A 23,133-nucleotide genomic window follows, 5' to 3' on the forward strand; every position below is an offset into this window, starting at 1 on the left:
TAATGTTTAATACCTGTTGATCCACTAATTCTATCAATACATGTAAATAATTGGTATAAAATGCAGTTTGTCATCTTTTCATGGTCATCAGATATGACCCATTTGGAGGTTCAGAGGCTCCGTAGTTACCATGGAAACACAGTCATCTTCTGCAACATTGATTCACCAGTAAAACCCATAGAGTTGAATCAATGACAGGGGTTTTTGAGGCTTGTTTTTATGTTCAAGTAATGATATATTTTGCTGAAAAAGTCACTTTTTCTTCAGTTTTCTCTGTTTTTATGTAATAACCTTTGAATTTACTCTGAGTTTTCATGAACATCTACATGATCAGTGAATTAATTATCGGAAAAAAATACATTATTTACACTGAATAATGTAAAATACATAGGATAATATCACAATAAATGACGGTAAATCAAAAAAGAGAGGAAAGTCCATTTAGGAGCTGCCATAGAAGTTGCACTGGGTCTTTATGGGTTAAAGGGAATAGTTATTTGAAGGACATCTGTTTCTGGTTTAGAAACTTCTATTGTGGTATCAAACAGACCAGAACTTTCAAGTGTTTCTGTTACTCACACTGACCGTGAAACTGCTTTTAGTATCATATGACATTCAGTATTCATTCAGCCAGTTGTTTCCAGTATTTTCCAGCCTTTGAGTCTTCTTGGTTTACGGTTTCACGACATAAGATTGTCATCTTTTCTCATTTCTCATCATAGGCTCTTTCATGCATGTTACAGTATCTGTATAGGTTTAGGATTCAGACACTTTTGTAACACACTTGTTTACATTTGAACCCATTGCACCAAATATTTCATCTCTGTTTTTCAAGGAAGTCACTTTTAATTTCAGTGAAAAGGATAATGATTTAGATTTATTTTTACATGAATTTGTGTATTGATATTCTGCCAAGTTTTGAATTGTTAAGGAAAATGTTTTGTTGTAAAAGGAGTCAAATTGTTGACTACGTTGTTTTTTTTCCTCTTTGGTCATTATTTTTTCTTTTATACTGTTGTTACACAGACACTCTGGTTAAAGTTGAAATGATTTTTTTTTACTCTAAGAGTCATCTATTTCCCGTTCTGTGTTAATTTTTCTGTAATACTATGTGCTCTTTGAGTAAAGGTACTATAGAAGTCACTACTGTACAGTCTTTGAGTTTCTCATTGCTGTGTTTTTATTATCCGTGCTAACCAGTCTTCATTTGAGCTGAAATTGAGCAGTTACAGTTTTATTTACCTTCTGCAGACTAGTCACAGCCAGTCTGCTCCTATTCATCCACATCCCCTTATCAATATTCATCCCCAGAATCGAAAAAGGCCCTGTTCCATAATCTTATCCACGCTGCAGCAGCCATAGGTGTGTGTTAATTCAGACTTTGCACCCAGACGCTGGTCATTTCCATCAGTCTGCAGTCAGTTATCAGCGCGCAGGTTGTCATTTGTGATGTGAGCGTGTCGAGGGTGTTAAGCTGTCACAGCTGTCATCATGCTTACGTACAGCTCTGATAAGAGGTGCTTAGTGTGACTCATTCCTTTATTCGCCCCACATCCCTCTGTTTACCTTCGTCACTTATTCCTTGTTCATGGTGTCGTGTGTCCAAGTGTCTCCACCTCCGTGAAATTACACGGAGCCACAAATATCTCTCATTTCATGATTTTAACCAATTACCATCATTATTGGTGAATGTGCCATAACTTCTGCACTTCAATGACAGATTCACCTGAAACAATCAAAGAGAAACAGTAATGAGATAAATTTCTTTATTTCTTCCTGTATAAGTCATAGTTTGTACAAATAAAGGAAGAATACTCTGTATATAAAAGATAGAAATATATAAATGTGTAAATAAAAAATAGTTAGGGTCTGTTTCTGTCATAATGGTGCCACCCAGTGGCTGGTTAGAGGAACTTAAGGCACATACAGTATATTTGAGTCCAGTTTTTGAGGCTGCAGCCCCACGATGCAAAGGAAGGATGCTGAGATGAATAACTTCCTGGCCCTTCTATTTCAAACCTGATCTTCATCACCGACTGACTATCAATTGCCAATCCAGCAAATGACCTGACCCCTACCCTCCTCCTACGACCTGAGCTGTCTGTGGTTTTAACCCTCGCCTTTCTCTCCGGCTGCGTCTTTGGTCAGATTTACACATTAGACGAGGCTAAGCAGGGGGCATCTGGTGAGGAGAAGAAGTCGCAGAAGCCCTCCTCGGACAGGTGTCCGTACTCGTTGTTGTAAAAGGTCTGTCCTGACAGCTGGCTGAAGAAGTTGGGACGGTGCCTGGAGCTGCCGGTGCCGCTGCTTCGACCCAGGGAACCATGGGAAGCTGTGAGAGGCTCTGTGCTGCTGCTGCTGTTAATACGACTGAGAAGACACAAAAAATCACAGTGAGGAGCCGTCGACAGAGCCAGATCAGATACAGGAAGAAGTAAAATTATTTTTTATCTCACTTGACAATTCTGCATCAGATTTTCCACTGTTATGTTTCTGAGTGATTCCCTGTAAAGGATTCTTGTCATGGTTTGATTTTTTTGTAATACTTTTAATGTAAATATATTCCTGTTAGTGACTTTTACTGAACTCATCTTATTGCAACTAATGATAATGACTATTTGTACTCAGTTAATATATAGTTAATATAATGGTTGTAAATCATTTGAATGTGTCTATGTTTTATAACCAATTTTTTAACATTGGATAATGGTATTAGAGGAATAACACTGCTCTAAATGTTTTAATAAATTATCATCTTGGAAGATTAAATGTGCTAAATCTCACAGACTTTGGTCGGATGAATGAGAAAACAAGTAGCCAAAAGTGTTGGTTGGCTGATGTTTTCAAGATATACACAAGATATGGACAAGGAGCTGGGCTACAAAACAGTCACAATAAATATCATAATATAATACTATATTGAAATAAATATTTTAATGAATGTTTTTATCTCATCTTTGGCGTTAATTGTGCTTACACTGTCATTTCTTATTCTTATTTGCTCTAAGTGTGACGTGTCAGATGGGTGTTGACAGCACTTTTCTTGCTCTGGGGCTGTTATTTATTATACAAATGACAATATAATTGTCTTGATCCATTCATTATAATCCTGTAGTACTGTATGAGACTAATAATAGTTTAATAATACAGCTTTGGAAATAATTATCTGCCTGCACGTCATTTTCTATAAAACTTATATGACGTGAACATTTTTATCACAATCATATTTCATCCTACAAGCTGCAGGTTTGATGTCTCCCAATATTTGTGCATATAGTATGTCATAAAACGTTGACCGCAGCACTGATAAGGTTCTGGAGTTCTGGTCCTCCAGTGCTAATGCTAATGCTAATGCCAGGTGTTGTGTTTGTTAGGATGGGTAAAATGCAGAGACCAGACTTTAATATAATACAGGAACACTGAGATAATACAGTTTACAGTTCACCTTTAAAACTGAACATTGATCAAATTAGTTTAACTGGGAATATAGACTCATTACATTTTCTATGTTTTTCTGTTCAAACTAGGACCGTTATTAAATATGTAGGCCTATACAGGTACATTTGATGTCATTTAATGATGGACGATTAAATCTGACACTAGATGGAAGCTCAGAGATACATGTTCCATTCTCATATTATTACTTGTAGATACTGTATGTGTAAATGGACATATAACTGTTCTTATCTTCAACACATGATTGTATTAGTGTAAGTTGACTTCTATTACTTCTACTTCTACTACTACTACTACCACTACTACTACTACTACTTTTACTACTACTACTTCTACTACTGCTACTTTCAGCTGTCCCCTGCATCTTCTTTCACTCCTCCATGTCCTCCTTCTCCACATCCATGAACCTCCTCTTTGGTAGCTCCATCTCCATCATCCTTCCACCAGTATATTCACTATCCCTCCTCTGCACATGTCTGATCTATCTCAGTCTGTCTTATCTCATTTCGTCCCCAAAACGTCCAACCTGAGCTGTCCCTCTGATCTGCTCGTCTCATCACTCCCAAGAAAATCTCACCATCCTCAGCTCTACCTCCTGTCTTTTGGTCAGTGCAAACTTCTCTAAACCATACCACATTGCTGGTCTCATTACCGTCCTATACAGTTTAAGTGATAAAATAATAATTATCTTGTATAAGACTGTTCTTAACTATTATTCTTTTATACGTATACCCCCTCAGATAACTTTACAACAGTTTTGTTCAAACACATATCTAACATTCAAGCTGTAAAAATGAATAAAAGTGAAACTAACTCTAATGGTGCTGAGCTGTTGTGTTAGTCATGTTTGCTGACACATAAGGAAGTGAAAGTGAAATTGATACTGAATGGTGAGCCATCTACAAAAGCACCTTACTATCCACTTGACTAAATGCTGACACTTTTAACCTGCCAATCACTGTGTGACTTCATAGTGAGTCAAAATAAGTGCAGAGGTCACTGTGTCTAAATTACATGCTATGAGTCTCTTTCGGTTTCAGGTGCTTCATTAGTGTGGATCATTGTATTTTATTGGTTAACCTTTTTGACGTGGCTCCCCTATGTCGATGTTCAAATCTCTCGAATTCCTCCGAGGCCAAAACCATCCCGCTGTCCGTCTGATTATCCTTAAAACAGACAGAGTTAGACACCATGTGAGATAAATGTCTCAGATCGATGCCGCTGTTGTGACTGTTTTCAGCTGCGGCAAATAGTTTAGGTAATTATCTGGGGAGAACATTTCAAGTACGATTTAAAAATGTCACCAGCCAATTCACATTTTCAATAGCTGATGGGAGGATAAAGAGCTTACCTGAGGAGCTTTCTGTCGGTGCATCTCCAGGGGCAACTCGTCAAATGTCTTCACTGTGGGCTGGCATAATTTTGAGGGTCCCACAAATACACAACCGGCAAAAGGCACACAGTTGTAATACCTGGTCCAAACATATTAAAAAAAAAAAAAGACATATGACAGGGCCTTTTGATGATATGTGGCAAAAAGCAACCCTGAACAGTCCGCAAGAGTGGAAATAACGTGGGGTTTGATCTATAAATAAGATGATTTCACAACGGTATGTTTTCATCTGTCTATTTAATCATCACTAACTAGTCCTTGATGTTTTTGCCACTGTAAATCTTCAAAGCCTGATGGTGCATTAATGAGCAAAAAAATCAATAGTTACTTTTCAGTGTATTCTTTTTTTAAATTATTAATAATTTCTGACAGACATAAAAATAAGACACATACATATACAGACAAGGCTGGGATAGGGGTGGGGTGGGGGGGTTACAGAGCTTATATTAGTACAATTTGTTACACAAAAAAGTACAGGACCATTAAATTAACCCATAAAGACCCAAACATCCACCGTCAACCAAAACCACCTACTGATCTAAACTGTTTCATACCTCTTGTTCCACTAATCCTATCAATACATGTAAATATTTGGTGTAAAATACAGTTTGTCATCTTTTTATGGTCATCAGACATGACCCATTTGGACGTTTAGAGGCTCCATAGTTACCATAGAAACACGTCATCTTCTACATCATTGATTCACCAGTAAAACTCATGGCGTTGGATCAATGACAGTGGATAGACACACTTGGTTTATGTTCAGTTAATGATATATTTTATTGGAAAAGCCAGTTTTTCTTTAGTTTTCTCTGTTTTGGATATAATAACCCTCACCTTCAATCTGAGCTTTTATGAACATCTACATGATCAATAAATTAAATATTAGAAAATAATTGATTTTCTCTGAAAATTCACCATTACCATTTATTATAAAAATGGTGATAAATTACTTTAAAAAATCTTTTGGGAACTACCTCAAAAGTCACACTGGGTCTTTATGGGTTAATATATTTTTTTAAGCAAACAAGATTTGACAGTGGCCTGTGGCCCTGGTATTTTAAATTCACTGGGAGCATCCAAAAAAGTGGGGCCTGTTCCATAGAAAAGAGGTCCAGAAAGTCCCTGTACGAATTGTCTAGACTAAAACAGTTGTGTTTGCGTTCCTTCCAGTTTATCAGCCTTTCAGCATATTCTGATTCAAGTGGTCTGAGAGGACCTCATATTCTCCTATTCCATCAGACTGGAGAAAATCTACTTGATAACGCAGGTTTTTAATCGCAGATGTTTTCAGACAGATTGGATGATGAGGTATGAGCTGTGAATACCAATCAATCAAATTCTGTCAGATGCAACCAGGATGTAGCTCTACTGCTTTACTCTGTGTCTCGACGCAGAAACTTGGCCTCACTTTTCCACAATGCTGAGAAGCTTCATCTATATTCACATCACTGGTCTCTAAGTAAAGTGCTTCCAGAACAACTTTACCAAAATTGGGTCAGTAATAATGATGATAAATTAAAGAGAGAATGGGTTTTACTCAAAAGGAAGGTTTGTCTACTTCAAACATTGTCTGTACATTACAGTACATTCATTTTTCAGGTTCTTTAATATGTGAGATCTATACATTTATTACATAAATGAACATAAAGCTATAACACTTGATCATATAGCTTGACAACATTTGCCAACCAGCATATTTGACAATTATTTTCCATTAGATTTGATCAAAGTATGTATCTACCAATCTGGGAATTTCCGAAATAAATGAAATAAGTGTGTACCAGTATATTTAGCCTTTTGATTTGGACTGAGATGAGAAAGCTACAGGAGGAATTCTAGTGTTTAAACAACTCTTGCCCTGTTAATTCTAACATTAGTAGATTGGAGATGTTAGCGTTTGACTTTACACTGTAACATGTTTTTTCTTTGTTATTTAGTAAGATGTACAAACTATTGGTTAGAGGTCTAAGATGGCCATACATGCAGGTTGGGTTCACAAAGAGGAAACGTACCTGGAGGGCAGAGTGTTGGCGGTCAGTCGGAGTTCTTCTTCAGACGGAAGGCGTGATGAGGCCTGAGAGAAACCGTCATCCTCTGAGCTTTGTGAGTGGTTCAGGGGGATGTAGTCCTTCCCATCCTGATCAGAATTGAAAGAAAGAAAGAAAGAAAGAAAGAAAGAAAGAAAGAAGAAAGACAGAAAGAAAGACAGACAGACAGACAGATAGATAGATAGATAGATAGATAGATAGATAGATAGATAGATAGATAGATAGATAGATAGATAGATAGATACCTTATTAATCCCGAGCAAAATTCAAGGAGCATTCTCTTTCAGTATTTTCACAAGTCAAAGACAGTGTAGCTAGGTTTAACATCTCAGACTCACTGGAAGGCCGTTGTCCTGCAGCAGGTCTCCCAAAATCTGAACTAGGGCAGGGAATGTGGGTCTCTCTTTGGGTTCACCCTGCCAGCAGGCCAGCATGATCCCATATCTACCACCAGAGGACAGCACAGTCACTACAAGCACGACACTTCAGCTTCCATCACTGTAATGTAGCCTCAAAGTAAAGATCATGATATTTAAGAGCAGATTACAAGTGCTTTGGGGGATTTAGTGTTTATTGGGCTTTTAGTGTTGTGAATCATGACTGCAAAACAGGATTTTCTTCAAAAGGTGGTGTGAAAAAAAGATGAAAAAGAATGTTTAAAGCTTTTACATTTCAGGGGAGGCTGTCTCTGGTGCTCGCATTCTGACGCCGTCTTTTAATCTCTTGCAAAAATCTTCATCAATCTGCACTCCTGGGTACGGAGATGCACCTGGAGGTGGACAGAAGGAGGAGGAGGTATTCATAAATATGTCAAGAAGGACAGAGAGTCATTGTCTGTTTGGTGTTTTCAACAGGGCTGATGGTATACATAAAAAGTTCACAAAGAATTACATCCCACTTGCCCTGAAGACAGTGTTGGGAGCATTTTATAGAAACATCAACAGCTCTACAAGACTGGCTTATAGCTTTTTCCATTTGTCTTCATAAAAAAATGCAATAAGAGAATTATGATTGTTTTCTTTTTTTTACCCAGAGAAAAGATTTCCCACAGGAGAACACCAAAAGACCACACGTCACTCTGGCTGGTGTAGACTTTGTCAAAGATGCTCTCAGGAGCCATCCACTTCAACGGCAGACGAGCCTGGTGGAATGTTAAAACATCAGACAAATATTACAAATGAGCAAGACACAAATGTAGAAACAGCACATACAGAAATAATGAATCATCATGTGGATGATTTAGAAGCCAGTTAGTGCCAGTGATGTTTTAAAGATGCACAATAAACCCAAATGTGTGTGTGTGTGTGTGTGTGTGTGTGTGTGTGTGTGCATGTGAATACAGCGTACATTGCCTTTCCTGACGTAGTCGGGGTCTTTGTATATGTCTCTGGCCAGACCGAAGTCACAGATCTTCACAATGTTGTTCTCTGACAGGAGAATGTTCCGGGCTGCCAGGTCTCTGTGGATACACTGTGGATACACACAGACCACACATACATCATAACCCTGGAGAAATCAGCATGTCCATATGTATGTTTGTGTATGTATGGATAGGACCGTCGCTGCCTGGTTTTCTCTATTTACAGGATTAAATTAATTCTCCATACATTTTGCCTGTAATATTTTATATATGTTTTATGTAACCTGTAACCTTTAAACTGTGTGTGTGTGTGTGTGTGTGTGTGTGTGTGTGTGTCTGCCTGTGCGAGTTTCTAACTGAGACTGGACTATGTCTGTGGTGAATCACTTCACACAACCCACCATCATTAACAAACCTGTCAGGTTAATGCATCTGCAGTGTTACAACTAGTTTGGAAGAGTTGGAGTTAAAGCCAGATGAGAGCGTGACAGCTGCTTTAACTGGTCCATTTCACATCATCAGTCATACAATTACCAGTGGATTCATATATGAGATACAGAGACTGAGGGATGGAAATGATCAGACTGTGTTCTGGCAACTTATTTGACAGATCAAAGATGAAGAGCAGAATATAATTTTACATCACTCCATAGCTGTGCAGTTGTTTTCTTTGTTCTATAATTGCCAGTTCAGAGAAAAAATGCATGAAAAATGATTTCAGTTCAAAGGTCCACTGACTAGTTTTGTCTCAGTCTCTGTAAGCAACTGTTTATTTCAACAGCACATCAAAAATTCAACTGAAATGTATATGTGCACAGCTTATTTATTCTTGTTTGCTTTGTGAGTGTACAGCAGTGGAACTGTGCACAGCTCTAGTTTATTAAGGGTCACACAGTTAATTAGCCACAACAAAGGACTGAGAGGCTGCAGCATCCAAGCCTCTAAAACCAACCTCTTATTAAAAACAGCTCATTCACTAATTACAAAAGTGTTGAAAATGAACCTTTCTAGATGCTAAGAACTCCATCCCACGAGCCACTTGGAAACTGTAGCAAATTAGATCTTCTATTGTCAAAGGAGTTTTCCACAAGTCCTCCACTGCAGAGAGAAAAAAAGAGAAAAGATGAAATGTAATGAAAAAAAAAAAACATAAAAAGACTGCAGAGTTAAATAATTCACATCAGCCTCACTTTTCTCCACAGCGGGATTCTGACCGGATGTGTTGGAAGTTGGACACCGTGCGTTGCTCAGGGGCTCATAGCGAGGCGGTGGGTGGCGAGTTCTCTGCTCCATTTGACCTGCCTCGATCATCCGTCGTACCTGACTCTGTGTTTTAGGAGAGCGGTCCTAAGCAAGACAAAACACCTCAATGTATCATGAAATACCACATACAACAAAGACAAAAAACAGGGCAGATTTTCTTAACACTGAGCTACAGTTGTTTCACTCTCTGTAGTGTTTTTAGATACCCTGTATGGGAGGAAGAACTCTCTCTTGGCTCGTAGGAAGTTGGACAGATTCCCATATTTGCAGTACTCCACGATCACCATGAGTGGACCTGAAAGTACAAAGAGTTTATGAATAACAAGTGTTCACACAATTTACCGTATCTGACAGACACAGCCCACTGATGAAAGTCAGTTTACTTATAAGAAATAGAACAGCCCCGGCAATTTCAAAGTAAAGAGATGTTTATTGAGCTCAGCCTTACACATCTGTGTTTTAAGTAGTTTTGTATGCAGTATTTGAAAACCCAGTAATACAAAGGATCTAATAAAAGACGGTGTTCCGTAATATTATGATAAATGTAGGATCCAGTGTTTCCTGGCATGAGCTAAAGCCACTCAGCTCAAACTGTTATCCTCTGCCGCATCAGTATGTTTATCAGTGTCGCTCCTGGCCATTTGGATGCTTTTAACATAATTGATTTATGTGTTTTCATCACCAATGTTACATATAAGACATGAATGTATGTATATATGTATGTTTTACCATGTATGAACATAAAAACCCCCTCCAAACACACGAAAGATGTGTATGTGCAATCATCATAATCAAATAAAATAAAATAAAAGTAGTGCGTTGACCCATGGGGATCCACAGGTTCAAGATGTGGTAGTTTTATGCTGTTGTGTATTCGTGCATGCTGTACCCCATTTGTCCAGCAGTCACCGCCAAAGTGTTCTGGGTATAGCAACGTGACTGTAAGGCTATTGTATTCTAAAATTACTAATATCTTCCAAAATATTGGTCTTATCAACTTGCCTTTTTTTGCTAGTCTGCTCCTTGACCAAAAATACATAAATATGACAAACTGCAGCAGTCAGCTCTTTCTGGATTTTGTGTAAATCCCAGACACACATACATGCACGCACGGACACACACACGCATGCATGCACGCACACAGAGGCCATTTGGCTTTTATAATATAAATAATTTGCAAATATTCTGGTTGTTTTATATGCTGTTTCATATTACTAAATTAATGTAACACATCTTTTAAGGAACTGTACACTCACTCATGCTGTTGTAGTTTTTCATAGGGATGTATTCATTTAACAGTTACTACTATTACTACTGTATTACTACTGCAGTAGTAGTATATCCACTGTTAGTACTTGAAGTAGTATTAACATTTATAGGTATTCGTGCTTATACTAGTAACAGCAGTTCTAGCTTTCAACAGTTATATTTGAGTTTGCTGTGTATCCATTTGCCCCCACCCACCCACCTCCCCCCTACCAATCTCTCTCTCTCTCGCGCTCTCTCTCTCTCAGTCTCATCTCACTTAGACCAGCTCTAAATATAAAGTGTCATGTTTTGGGGTTTTTTGTAGCATAAATAAAGTCCACAGACAGTGTAGGAGTGTCCAGCAGGAGCAGACCCTGGTTCAGTTCTGTCCTGTTTGGGTTGCTCCTCTTGCTCCTCCTGCTCTCTCTCTCTCTCCTTCTCCCCCTCTCTCTGTCTCTCTCATTCTCATCTCACTTAGACCAGCTCTAAATATAAAGTGTCATGAGATAACTTTTGTTATTATGTGGTGCTATTGTTACAACCCATAGGAGGGTCGTTGTGTCAGTCTGTGGGTGTGTCTTTCTATCTGTGTATGAGTGGCTAACATCTTGCAGGTGCGGTGCCAGAGAACACACATGGACTGGACCAGCCAGCCGGGGGGCAGATCTATAAAGACCACGGAGGTGGGCTGGTCCAGGGTCACCGTTCCTCCACTCCCAACCCTGGCGTGATTCTGTCATTGTTCGTGGTATCAGCAGTAGGGGTGGGCTTCCCTTTTCTTTTGTCTCGTTTTCTCCTGTTTTTGCAAGGGAGGTTTGTCTCTGTATTTTGGTTTCTGTTCTTTGCAGGTCAGCTTCGTTTCTTGGTTTAGTAAAGTTTTGTTTGTTACTTTGGCCTGAGCCCACCCTGAAGTTCCAGCTGCCTTTTTGTTCGGTTTTCATTACCTGTATTATGTACTTTGTAAATAAATCACTTTTTTGTTAACATGAACAACCCGCATCCGGGGTTTTCTCTCTGTGGTTTGGGAGTGAGGAAAGGTGTCCGCTCTTTTCAAGTTATGTCCTAGGGTCCCCTAGCCGGGGCGTAACAGCTATATAAATAAAATTTTATTAGATTTTACTATGATGAAACATAAAGCTGGTTAATAAAAGTAATAAAAAGCTGCATTTAGTGGGATGTAAATGGCTCAGAACATCAATTCATGAGCCTTGAAAAGTCAGTGCATTAGGTGTTCACTACTTCATGAAATTCAGAGGAAAAAATGGGTTCACCTACCAACCATTTTAATTTCATTCTTACATTCTGAGGCATTGATTTTGGAAAGTAAAGATTCTGGGGAGACTGGTGGCATTGAGGAGCACCCCAGGGTTCCAGACAAGGCTCCATGTTGGAGATGCCTGTCTGACCACCAGGTAACAATTCATGCTTTAAGGTGGACATTTTTCAGGTGGCAACAATACCTTTTGCTGCCAAAGGTACAAAAAAAGCCCCAACTAAATCTTTCAGACCCTCAGTAATAGGTGCTTTGCCATTGTGTCCATTGTTCTCAGGTGTGGACATGTCACTGAACTGCCAACGTCTAAGGTGCCACATCAACCTCCCTCAGTTGGGTGACAATATCCACTGATTTGCTCTTGGAAAAAGATGTCAGGAAGCACCGGGGGTTGACAAAATGTAGTACACTCTTCATTAAAAGGCACTTTCAAAAGGCCTTAAACTGCAGTTACGGGTTCAAAAACATATCAGACAAAAAACCTGCTGTGTCAGAGAAAAACACAACTCATAGGCAGAATCTTTCAGGCGAAAACAAGTCAAATCATCCATCTATAGGAGCTATTCACATTGTTTCATTCTATATGCTCTATTAGGCTGCATACTGCTGTGTATCCCCTTGTTCAATCCCCTTTGGCAAGCTGTACTTTATAGTGAAATAATGATGAAACCTGAACACACACAGCATAAGTCTGTACTCACCATTTGGTTTGGTGCAGGCTCCTAACAGGTTCACTACATTCAGGTGGTTACCAATGTGGATCAGGATCTTTAACTCTGACATTAAGGCTTTGTGCTCACTGGCTGTGGCTCCCTCTGAAACATAGGCCCACAAAATGCAAAATTAGAGCATAAAATATTTAATTATGTGTTTTTGTGCATCTATGCAACAGTAGCTTCCTGGAAAGCTTCATGCTCTAATCCATGAATATCGCTATTGCATTAATACGCCAAGTCTCACCCTTCAGCATCTTCACAGCCACAGTGTCCAAACTACTGCTTTTGCTGATGCCGTAGATGGATGCCTCAATTACTTTCCCAAAAGCACCATGGCCCAAGACCTTTCCTGTGACAGAAAAAAAAAGATCAATCAGAGAATATTCATATTCATTGATCTATGCAGCTCTGGATTTAATCTCACAGGAATACACAAACAGTTGCTGTTGGGAACAGTTGTGAAATGTAAATGCATTTGGCATCCATATAGACAAGAGGGTGGAATTACAATCTCAACTGTGGCAGTTGGAAAACAGCATGTTCCCATAATTCGTAGCCGTGGAACAGATGCATTTCCTCAGGGCGTTTTCAGAAAGCTGTGCTGGGAATGAGCACATATTTAACATTAGCACTTTGGTTGGCAGCACTTTGCCTGGCTGGCTACAGTCCAAAATCATGCCATTAAGGATTCTGAAAATGGAAAACTAATTTGGTCTCATCCATCTTTTTTTTCCCTTCCCTTGTAACTGTTGCCTCACACCAATCTCCATTGCGTATGTGTGTATATTCCTCCATCCATTCATGTATTTAGTTCACTCATCTGATGTTTTTGGTTTCTCACCCAGTCTGAGTCGGTCTCGAGAGATCTCCCATTGCGAGGAGTCGTAGGGCAGATATTCACACTGCTCATCCATGGGCACCTCCCCTGGGTCCATAATGATTGACAGATAGCCTGTCTTTATGTCTGCTGGATTTACCTGAATTACACACAGACAGACAGAGACAGAATGAGCTGATGTAAAGTGAGGAGGGTAAAGATTAGGTGAGTCTAAATAGGGAGAGCTGAGAATAGCACACACAAACAAGGCACTGAAAACACAACAACAAAGTAACCACATCCATTTTTCAAGGGATCCCTGCTGTACGTATTTCATACATACATTCTGAAAATAACCCCCTCCCCCCAAACTACTTCAGATTACCTTTAATATTTCCCCTATTAGTAAGCTTTTAGGAAAAACCTGTTATGAAGAAAATGGAAGATGAAAAGCTCTTTTTTTCATATATATATATATATATATATATATATATATATATATATATATATATATATATATATATATATATATATATATATATATACACAGGGTGGGGAAGCAAAATTTACAATATTTTGAGGCAGGGATTGAAAGACACTGTATGACCAATTAGTTTATTGAAAGTCATGAGAATTTATTTGCCACAAGAAAATGTACATAATAGAAAATGTTTTTATTCTATGTGTCCTCCTTCTTTCTCAATAACTGCCTTCACACGCTTCCTGAAACTTGCGCAAGTGTTCCTCAAATATTCGGGTGACAACTTCTCCCATTCTTCTTTAATAGTATCTTCCAGACTTTCTCGTAATAGTTTTGCTCATAGTCATTCTCTTCTTTACATTATAAACAATCTTTATGGACACTCCAACTATTTTTGAAATCTCCTTTGGTGTGACGAGTGCATTCAGCAAATCACACACTCTTTGACGTTTGCTTTCCTGATTACTCATATGGGCAAAAGTTTCTGAAAAGGTATGGATAATAGTGTTAGGTATGATTATGACATCAGTATATGTTTGGTTTCAAAACAATTGACGTAGTGCCTGCTGAGAAAAAACAACTAAATGTTCATTGTAAATTTTGCTTCCCCACCCTGTGTATATATAAAACAACTCGGTAATAGCAGGGGAATACTTTTATAATAAGGAGTGTCATTATTAGGTAATACATGTAACTAAAAAACTAAAACCCAGGTAATACATTGCCATCTTCTAGGGACATGTCCCTACCATTAGAGGGGTAATCATGTTCTGGAATTACATTCAGCTTCTAGTATTTTCCTCTTCTGTGTGTCCTTGAAGGCAGACATAATGTACTTTTGTCCATGTCAGTATATTTTGTAAGTATTCAGACCACAGCCAAAAAAGAAATGACACATCTGGAGCTTTTACACTTCCAGAGTATTAGGTAAAAAGTCAGAATCCATGTAGTTTTAAAAGGAAAACCCGCTGCATAATGTCACCAGCTTTTCACTGTGCAAAATAAGGTGACCTGATTTCAGTTAGCAGTGTTAGCCGGTGTTAACTACCATGATAGGTTAACTACGGTGGCTAACATCCACAAAGAAAGAGTCAGATTACCAGGGGAGTAAACATTGAAGGCTAGATATTTGAGATGAATTTCTGTCTGAAAATGCCGATTTATGCAGATGTATTATTTTGCAGCAGCAGGTTAGAGAAGTAGATCAGGCTGACGAAGCAACAACCTGAGCATCTTCAGGATATTAGTCGAAGGAACTAATTATGAGTTCTGCACACAAATAACTGGATGTTCACCAAATATAATGTTAGACAATCAAAATATTTAGTCTGGCGTTTCATTATTACACAAGAGCAACTTACTTTAACAATAACCGCCTTAAAAATAAATCTATATTCAGTGTTTATATAAAAACTGAACATATAGTTATTAAACCTATATAGAGATTATTATTACACACAGGAAGCTGAGAGGGATTCTGTGATTTAACAAACCATTATGAATTAACTATATATAAATAACCAACATACTTACATGACTTGCTAACAACATACAACATGTCAGTGTAATATTTGGAGTAAATATTGTAATGCATACAAATATAAGCATTATATATATCCATAGAAAAGAGGAAGCTTAGCATTTTATACTACACAGAAACTGCTAAATGTTACCAGTATAGCATTAATTAATTATAATTTACAAAGAATTATTCTGAAACAACAGGGAAATCCAATTTTAGGGTTTTGTTGCTATCTTTGCATTTCCATTTCCATTTTACTCTAATATTACTCATATATACCCATGGCTATTACTTGGTCAGTTCATGGTATTACTTAGTTATTACCACATGTTTATCAAAATATTATTGTTGTTATTATTCAGCTGTAATGTTACTATATTGCAATCCATATAGGTTAATTAACAAAGAAGAAGTATAAGGAAAAGACGGAGGAAATATGTCAAGAAATATGAAAAATATAGTAAAAAAAAAAAAAAAACAAAAAAAAAAAAACAGAGAAATTAAGTGGAAAAACTGGCCTTTTAGAGCCTTAGTATAGATGTGTTTGTTGCTGTGCTAACAGCAGCAAACTGGTAATTGGGTTCAATCACAGCAGATATTAAATTCTCTCTCAGCAGTAAATTCTACACTTTAAGATCAAACAGCATGTGTTCAATGTGCTCAGTGCTTACAGACACATAACGCATCAAAGGTGAAAGTGTCCATTACAGTCTGTCAGTTTTGCTCTCATACTATCACACACTTACAAACACTCAGAGATTAATGATAAAATAGTTGTATCCTCTGACCCTTTTCACATTACAGAAGATGAGGATCAGCAAGGCCCAGAAGAAAACAGCGATCACTCCAGTCCCGATGAGGATTACAATCTCCACGTTTGCCCTGTCACTCGAACCTTTAAAGAAACAAAAGAGATTTTAGCTGCAACAGCTTTATACACAATCATTTCACTGTCTTGTCATTTGATCTCACTTTGATGACTTTACTCGGCTGTAACTGTAGGGGGTGCTATATTACAAACTATGGAGCCAAGCTGTTCTCACATTAAATCTTTAGGTTACAGACAGGTACCTCACAGCCACTCATTCATCATGAAACCCCCTCCAGTAAGCCATTACATTATTCATCCTGAATATTCAGTTGCACAGCAGTCAGTGACTTTGATTGTACTTTAGAAAACTGGGCGGAGGATAAACAATGTGTGAGATGTGAACAGGTAGCACGGTGAACTATACATGTCCATCTTTTATCTGTGTGAGGATCAGTGAAGCTGCAGGCAACAGTGATGTCAGGCATGGGTGCACTTCAAAAAGCACATGTCAAAAGCGAGAAGATATGAGTGCCTTCAGGTGTCGGTTTATGTTGGTGTGTGCATGTGTCTCACCAATGACATGGACGGCAGCTGTGGAGTGGACACAACCGCGTTTGTTGCAGGCGATGCAGGTGTAAAGACCAGCATCCTCCTCTCTCACCCGCTGGATACTCAGTGTGCGGTTTGAGTCCTGCAGCTGGATCCCTGCGTAGAAAAAGATAAGTGAGATGCACATACAAACATAACCCTGCATTAAAAGCGATCTTCTCTTCGGCTTGCAGGTCATCTACTCCACTTCTCCTGCTACCTTTTTTAAATTCTTCGGCAAACCTCTACAACTCTATTACCCCAGGGACCAGCAGCATCTCAGACAGGCTTTTTCCATTAAATTAGCTCTTGTTCTTCCACATCCATTCAGGATTCTTGGGAAATTGGTGCCATATAGTAAACTAGGTTAGGTTTCAACAAAGGAACTATAATCAAAGATGCATCATCAGCGGAGGGTGTTACACACTGTACAATGGATCATAAAATGGTGTCATATTACCCTATCTAGGCCTACTTCTCAATCATTTTTGAGAAAACAGGCTGCACTGTATGTAGTATTTCAACTTTCAAACATCAAAAAATGACCTAAAACTGTCATTAATGTGTTAAGAATAAAGAGCTCTGTATTTGTGCCAAAGATGCATTGTATTGGATTGTAAATATTCATTATATCGGTTTAATCGGATTAATGTGACGGATTAATGTGACAACACAAATTGTACAGAACACAGAGGTGGTTTGTGGTTTTACTGTGGCTTCTTTCTGTCAAAAAATAGAACGAAGCTAACAGAGCTGTAATGTAAACTATCAGCTGATGCAGCCCATGAATATTATAAGCATCAGTGTTATTTTGAACAACAGTTAAAATAAGCTGTTATTTGAAGAAGATAACTTGATAATACAATAATGCAGCTGTCTATAAAAAATGAGCTTTATACTTTATTCAGTGAGTGATACAGTCTGTGGATACATAGTGTTGATTTGTTGGTGGTTTTGGTCCTGGTACAAGATTTCCCATGGTGTTGACAGTTTAGAACATCAATACTACACAGGAGTTGGTGTTAGTAAACCTCTGAAAACTGTTGGAAAATTATACTTTATGAATTGCCTATAGAAGCTGAATAAAACGTGAAGCTGTCATCAAGATGGCCAAGCTGATTAGTGTGTTACTGCATTTGCAAATAATAACATTATGACTGGATTCCAGGATTTGAGTATTTCACATCTGATGAAAACATCACAGGCGATGGTTGTGGAGTTTGTATCAAAGTTTGACCAGAGACAAAATCTAGCCTAGGTTTAACCCATAAAGACCCAAACATCCACTGGCTACCAAAATCATTTACTGATCTAAAAAGTTAAATAACTATTGATCCACTAATCCTATCAATCCAGGTAAATAAATGGTTCAAAATGCAGTTTGTCATCTGTTCACGGTCATCAGATATGACCCATTTGGACGTTCAGAGGCTCCGTAGCTAACGTGGAAACTCATCTTTGACAACACTGATTCACCAGTAAAACCCATGGAGGTAGATCAATGACAGTGGTTGGACACACAGGGTTTATGCTCAGTTAATGATATATTTTACTGAAACAGTCACTTTTTCCTCCATTTTCTCTGTTTTTGATATAAAAACATTCAACTTTAATTTGAGCTTTTGTGGACATCAATCATGATCAGTAAATCAAATACCTAATTTTCACTTAAGAATAAGAATAATAAAATTAGAATAAATGGTGATAAAAAAAACTTAAGAAAAGTTAAAAAAAAAAAAAAAAAAGAGAAAAAAATCATTTGGGAAAAGTAGCACTGGCTCTTTATGGGTTAAAGTTAGCTGCTACACATAATGAACAAAAACAGTAGCAAGAGACATTGTGCTTCAGAAGTACATATAGAGTACTGGCACTGAGTTTTTATAAAACTTGTCTTGTTGCAAAGAACCTGAGAAAGTGACACTGAGCCTGTTTCCATGACCATAAAAGTCCAACAACTGGGGCTAATTGGACAATTGTGATAATCACATCTAACACATTTACATGTGCTTAAGAAATGTGATAATCAATAAACCCTGGCTTAGACACTCCAGTCCATTATTGGATTTCTTTCAAAGTAAGTATGTAGTGACAGTAGACTTCCATTCTCTACGATTTTACATTGTTTTTACACATGTGCATACAAAAAGAATGAAATAAATCAGATTAACCTTTATCCATACATGAATCTAGATCAGATTACTGCTGTTATCTGATAAAACATATCAGATTATATTGTTTGCGTGGTCACTTAAATAATCTGATAACTCCAGAAATCAGATAATGAGTATTGGTGTACATGTAAACAGGCTGACTGATAGGTTAGGTGCGAACTAGACCAGCGTCTTAGAGGAATCAGACCCACAAGAGGTTCATGGTGACAAAACATGGCAACAGATTCATTCACTAATTCACTGAATCTGAATCACTTAGAGAGGGTTGTGGGGTGATGGTGTCTATCCCTGTGACCAATGAGCGAAGGCGGATTCACCCTGGACCTGGCATCAGTTCATCACAAGGCGGATACATACAGACGAACAACCATTCACTCACACATTAACATCTACAGGTGATTTAGATTCACCCATTAACCCATTAAATGCATGTCTTCCGGCAGTGGGAGGAAGTACACTGCAAAAAAGGGGGGTCTAAAACAAAATAAAAACACTAAATCTAAGGAAAATGGTACTCAAAGCAAGTGAAATATCTGTCCACACAGCAAGATATTTTCACTTGACAAGATTTCTTGAATTAAGATTGTTAAATCTAGAAATAAGCATGTCTTCAGATGTATGAACACTTAAAATAAGAAAGTAACTCTTAAAAAGAGATAAATGATCTAACACTTCTAAATCTAAGTTTTTTTTTTTATCTTGGTAAATAATTTGCAGTGTAGGAGTAACCAGAGAGAACCCATACAGACCCAGGGAGAAGATGCTAACTCTACAGATTCAACAACAGGAAAATATAGTATTTTATTCAGTTGTAATAACTGGTGTGTTTTAAATAGAGATTGAATCATCAAAGGACCAGGGGTTTAGTTACTTAGATTAATTATTTTAGTTACGAGTAGGGCTGTCAAAATTAACGCATTAACACGGGTTCATCCATTATCATGATTAATCTGTTTAAAAATGTTAACACTATTAATCCATCTGCAGTGCAGAATGACTCTGAACGTCTCTGCCAACGCATTTCGGTCAGTTTGCCCAAGTAGAGTTACCATCGTGCATGAACAATTGGGCAGTTGATCCAGTAGTGACAGGAAGCAGAACTGACCCATAAAGACGGAAGATGTTAAACAGCACGTTGACCCTCTGGATGGAAATATGAGAACAAAAAAAACCCAAGATGGAACAGTTGTTTGCAGTTGTTTTATTGAAACTGTTGAAGGTGTTTAATAAACAAGTTAAGTGCATACATATTCCCTTCTTTCATGAGTCTGTTTGCTCATGCAAAATGAAACACGATTAATATAGACTGAAAATTAATACTTGCTGTCTAGCTTTTCCTTAAACTCAGTAAATCCCCAAGTTTCACCAAGTTCACCAAATGCCACCGACTTTCTCAGACTTCATCAATATTGGCTGCCTTCTCTTTCCTCTTTTTACATCTTCTAAAATATGACATGCCCCACAAGTTCAAGAAAAATCCAACTTTTTTTGGTTCCGGCTGGGAACTAACCTTCCAGGTTCTAAACCAATTTATTTTTGGTTGAAATGCTCCAAACACTTTAAATTTAGGCAGTGGAGAAAAGGGGTATCAGTGAACCCAGAGCATCAGCTGTCATTTCCACCAGTATGACGAACCCCTGCTCTCTCTTTCAGATGTTAAAAAGAGACGTACACTGAGGAAAGTAATGAGCCGTGTCTTTTGGCCTGCAGGGTTTTTGTGTGTATGTGTATTCAGACACACACACATCTTTGACACTGTACGTATTTTTGTCACTTGTTCTGCTTGACACATTTATTCAACAATATAACCGTGTGGGTGGCCTAGTGGGAGGTTGTATATATGAGTATATGCCCATTTTGGTTTTAATAGCTGGATGGCTATTTATCACGGTAGAAAGTGTGACAAAAAAAATAGGAATGTCAGCCGAAAGTTGTCAGTAACAGAATAAATATTCAAAAAATTAAAAAAAAAAATTCATGGGAAGGAATGCTTCTCGGACAAAAAAAAAGAGTTTGTTTGAGGTGCTCTTTGGAAAAAGGGATTCATAAAGTAAATATCAAACTGGAAGAAAAATCCAAGGCACTCTCTTTAAACATTAAAATGCCTTTATTAACATGGCATGGTCATATCTAGACCCAAAAAACACTTCTACGCATTTCGGATTCAAGCCTTCATCAGGAAGTCAATCAGAATAAAGAATAAATATTAACAAAACTGACTGTTATGCCAAACATCTGTTCTTTTACATAACATGATGTCAGGAAACTCACCTGGGCAGAACAGCCTCAGTTTGGCAACATGAAGATGTGATGATGTAAATGTTTTGAGCGAATTGGGATGTGCGGTTCCATTGTGGCTGCTGGTGTTAACAGGTGGGTGGTTGTGCTGTTGTATTCATATGTGTTTTGCTTGTGTAGGTGTACTCGTGTACCTGACATTTGGTGAAGAGGCTGGTTGTCTTTAAACCATGAGAGCCGGGGTAAAGGTCTGCCCTCCACGTCGCACTCCATCCGCAGAGACTCAGTCACATTAACCGTCTGGTTGGTGAGACTGCGCTTGTACCGAGGAGCCTCCAGAGCTTCAGAGTGAGAGGAAAAGGTTATAATACGGGAAAAGAGAACTGAAGAAAACTTATCTGCACTAATGGGAAAAGCTGAAGGAGTGTAATGAACAATATATATCTGCCTAAGGGTTTCGTGGGATTGAAGAAAGGGCAAAAGTAAAAAAAATCCCATTAACATGTACATCAGTCCTCCAGGCATTAACACTCGCAAACAACATGAATGAAGCATGAATTTGTTTGTAGCCTTGCAGCGTCTCAGCTCCGTTTTCTACTGCCACATGCTGATGCAAGCCAACACCAGGTAGATGCATCATTACATGTGGACATCAGGTTGTGTGGGTCGGTGTTTTCTAGTATCTTTAAGCGTCCTGCTTTTCATGTTGCACGAGGTTTAGTATAACCCTTGGCTGCACTACCAGGGTTTGAGCTTTCCTCTATAATTAGCTATAGTTACAGTGACTATTCTCTGCACTAGGTGATGTGTTTATGTCTGTGTCTAGTGCTTTCATGTTTCACCTTTGACAGAGATGTATCTAAACAGGCACTGTTTTTCCCCACTCCGTCTGCTCTGAGCCTCGCACACATAATGACCCTCATCCTGCAGCTGGATAGAGGGGATGGTGTAATCCAGGACCCAGCTGTTGGATGGCGCCTGAAAGGAGAGCTGGCCATCAAGCGTGTCGGCAAAGAGATGTACACTCCTGCAGTCCAGCTCCTGGGGCTTGCCCTGCTCATCCTGCAGGGCCTGGGGGTCGAGGCGGTACCACTGCAGCTGCTCGTACGTGTAGTTGTCGGCGCTGCAACACAAGGATACTCTCTCCTGCTCTAGGGGATTCTCCGAGGGCTGCACCTCCACACTGAAGCCCTCAGGGATGGCTTTGTAGATAAAAAGAGGGGTCAGGTAAAGAGGTTAGGTAACATTTATAGTGGAAGACAGTGCGCTGAATATTAATGAATAGTGTTTTGTTTTTTTTGTTTTTTTTTAAACTTACTTCAAAGTGATGGAATCGACCTGTGTTGAGAGTCTGACCTTTATTTGCACAACTTGAGATTTCAGCCATCAACCAATAAAATGGAAGCTGATGTAATTTTTGTGGGGTTCACAGAATTGTACAAAAAAGCAATCAAACTCCTCATGCAATTCAAATGACATATAGAGCCTAGCCAAAAAATGTCACATAATATTCAAAATTCCAATACTTGCTGAATTGGCTTTGCATTAATTTTTTGGCAAGTTCTCGTATTGATAATAGGAGACTCTGACCATAGTGGAAAGTCTTCTCCAGCTCATCCCAAAGATTCTCAGTTGCAAAAAACAAGGAGAAAAGCTGGAGCACACTGATAGTTTTATGGCCTTTTAATGGTGCAAACAGATTTACATTTCAACACGACTGTGTCTGTTTACACCGTTAAAAGGTA

At 38.4% G+C, this 23,133-nt stretch overlaps 1 protein-coding gene across 1 annotated transcript in view; it reads right to left on the minus strand.

The window, feature by feature from the left end:
- Nucleotides 1-1,397: 1,397 nt before the first annotated feature.
- The window catches only part of flt4 (fms related receptor tyrosine kinase 4), a 72,534-nt gene continuing 50,798 nt past the window's right edge, over nt 1,398-23,133 (minus strand). The window contains exons 13-30 of the mRNA XM_030146011.1: nt 22,231-22,590; nt 21,583-21,729; nt 16,965-17,096; nt 16,369-16,475; nt 13,602-13,737; nt 13,005-13,109; nt 12,746-12,859; nt 9,730-9,818; nt 9,451-9,607; nt 9,264-9,358; nt 8,248-8,370; nt 7,930-8,041; nt 7,570-7,669; nt 7,239-7,344; nt 6,865-6,989; nt 4,808-4,928; nt 4,537-4,622; nt 1,398-2,370 (exon numbers count right to left, since the gene is read on the minus strand). Coding sequence (XP_030001871.1) covers nt 2,151-2,370; nt 4,537-4,622; nt 4,808-4,928; nt 6,865-6,989; nt 7,239-7,344; nt 7,570-7,669; nt 7,930-8,041; nt 8,248-8,370; nt 9,264-9,358; nt 9,451-9,607; nt 9,730-9,818; nt 12,746-12,859; nt 13,005-13,109; nt 13,602-13,737; nt 16,369-16,475; nt 16,965-17,096; nt 21,583-21,729; nt 22,231-22,590 — 2,435 coding nt within the window. The 3' untranslated portion in view covers nt 1,398-2,150. The remainder of the gene's footprint in view (nt 2,371-4,536; nt 4,623-4,807; nt 4,929-6,864; nt 6,990-7,238; nt 7,345-7,569; nt 7,670-7,929; nt 8,042-8,247; nt 8,371-9,263; nt 9,359-9,450; nt 9,608-9,729; nt 9,819-12,745; nt 12,860-13,004; nt 13,110-13,601; nt 13,738-16,368; nt 16,476-16,964; nt 17,097-21,582; nt 21,730-22,230; nt 22,591-23,133) is intronic.

The sequence above is a fragment of the Sphaeramia orbicularis genome, chromosome 10 (genome assembly GCF_902148855.1).
Source record: "Sphaeramia orbicularis chromosome 10, fSphaOr1.1, whole genome shotgun sequence".
NCBI classification, from domain to species: Eukaryota; Metazoa; Chordata; class Actinopteri; order Kurtiformes; family Apogonidae; genus Sphaeramia; species Sphaeramia orbicularis.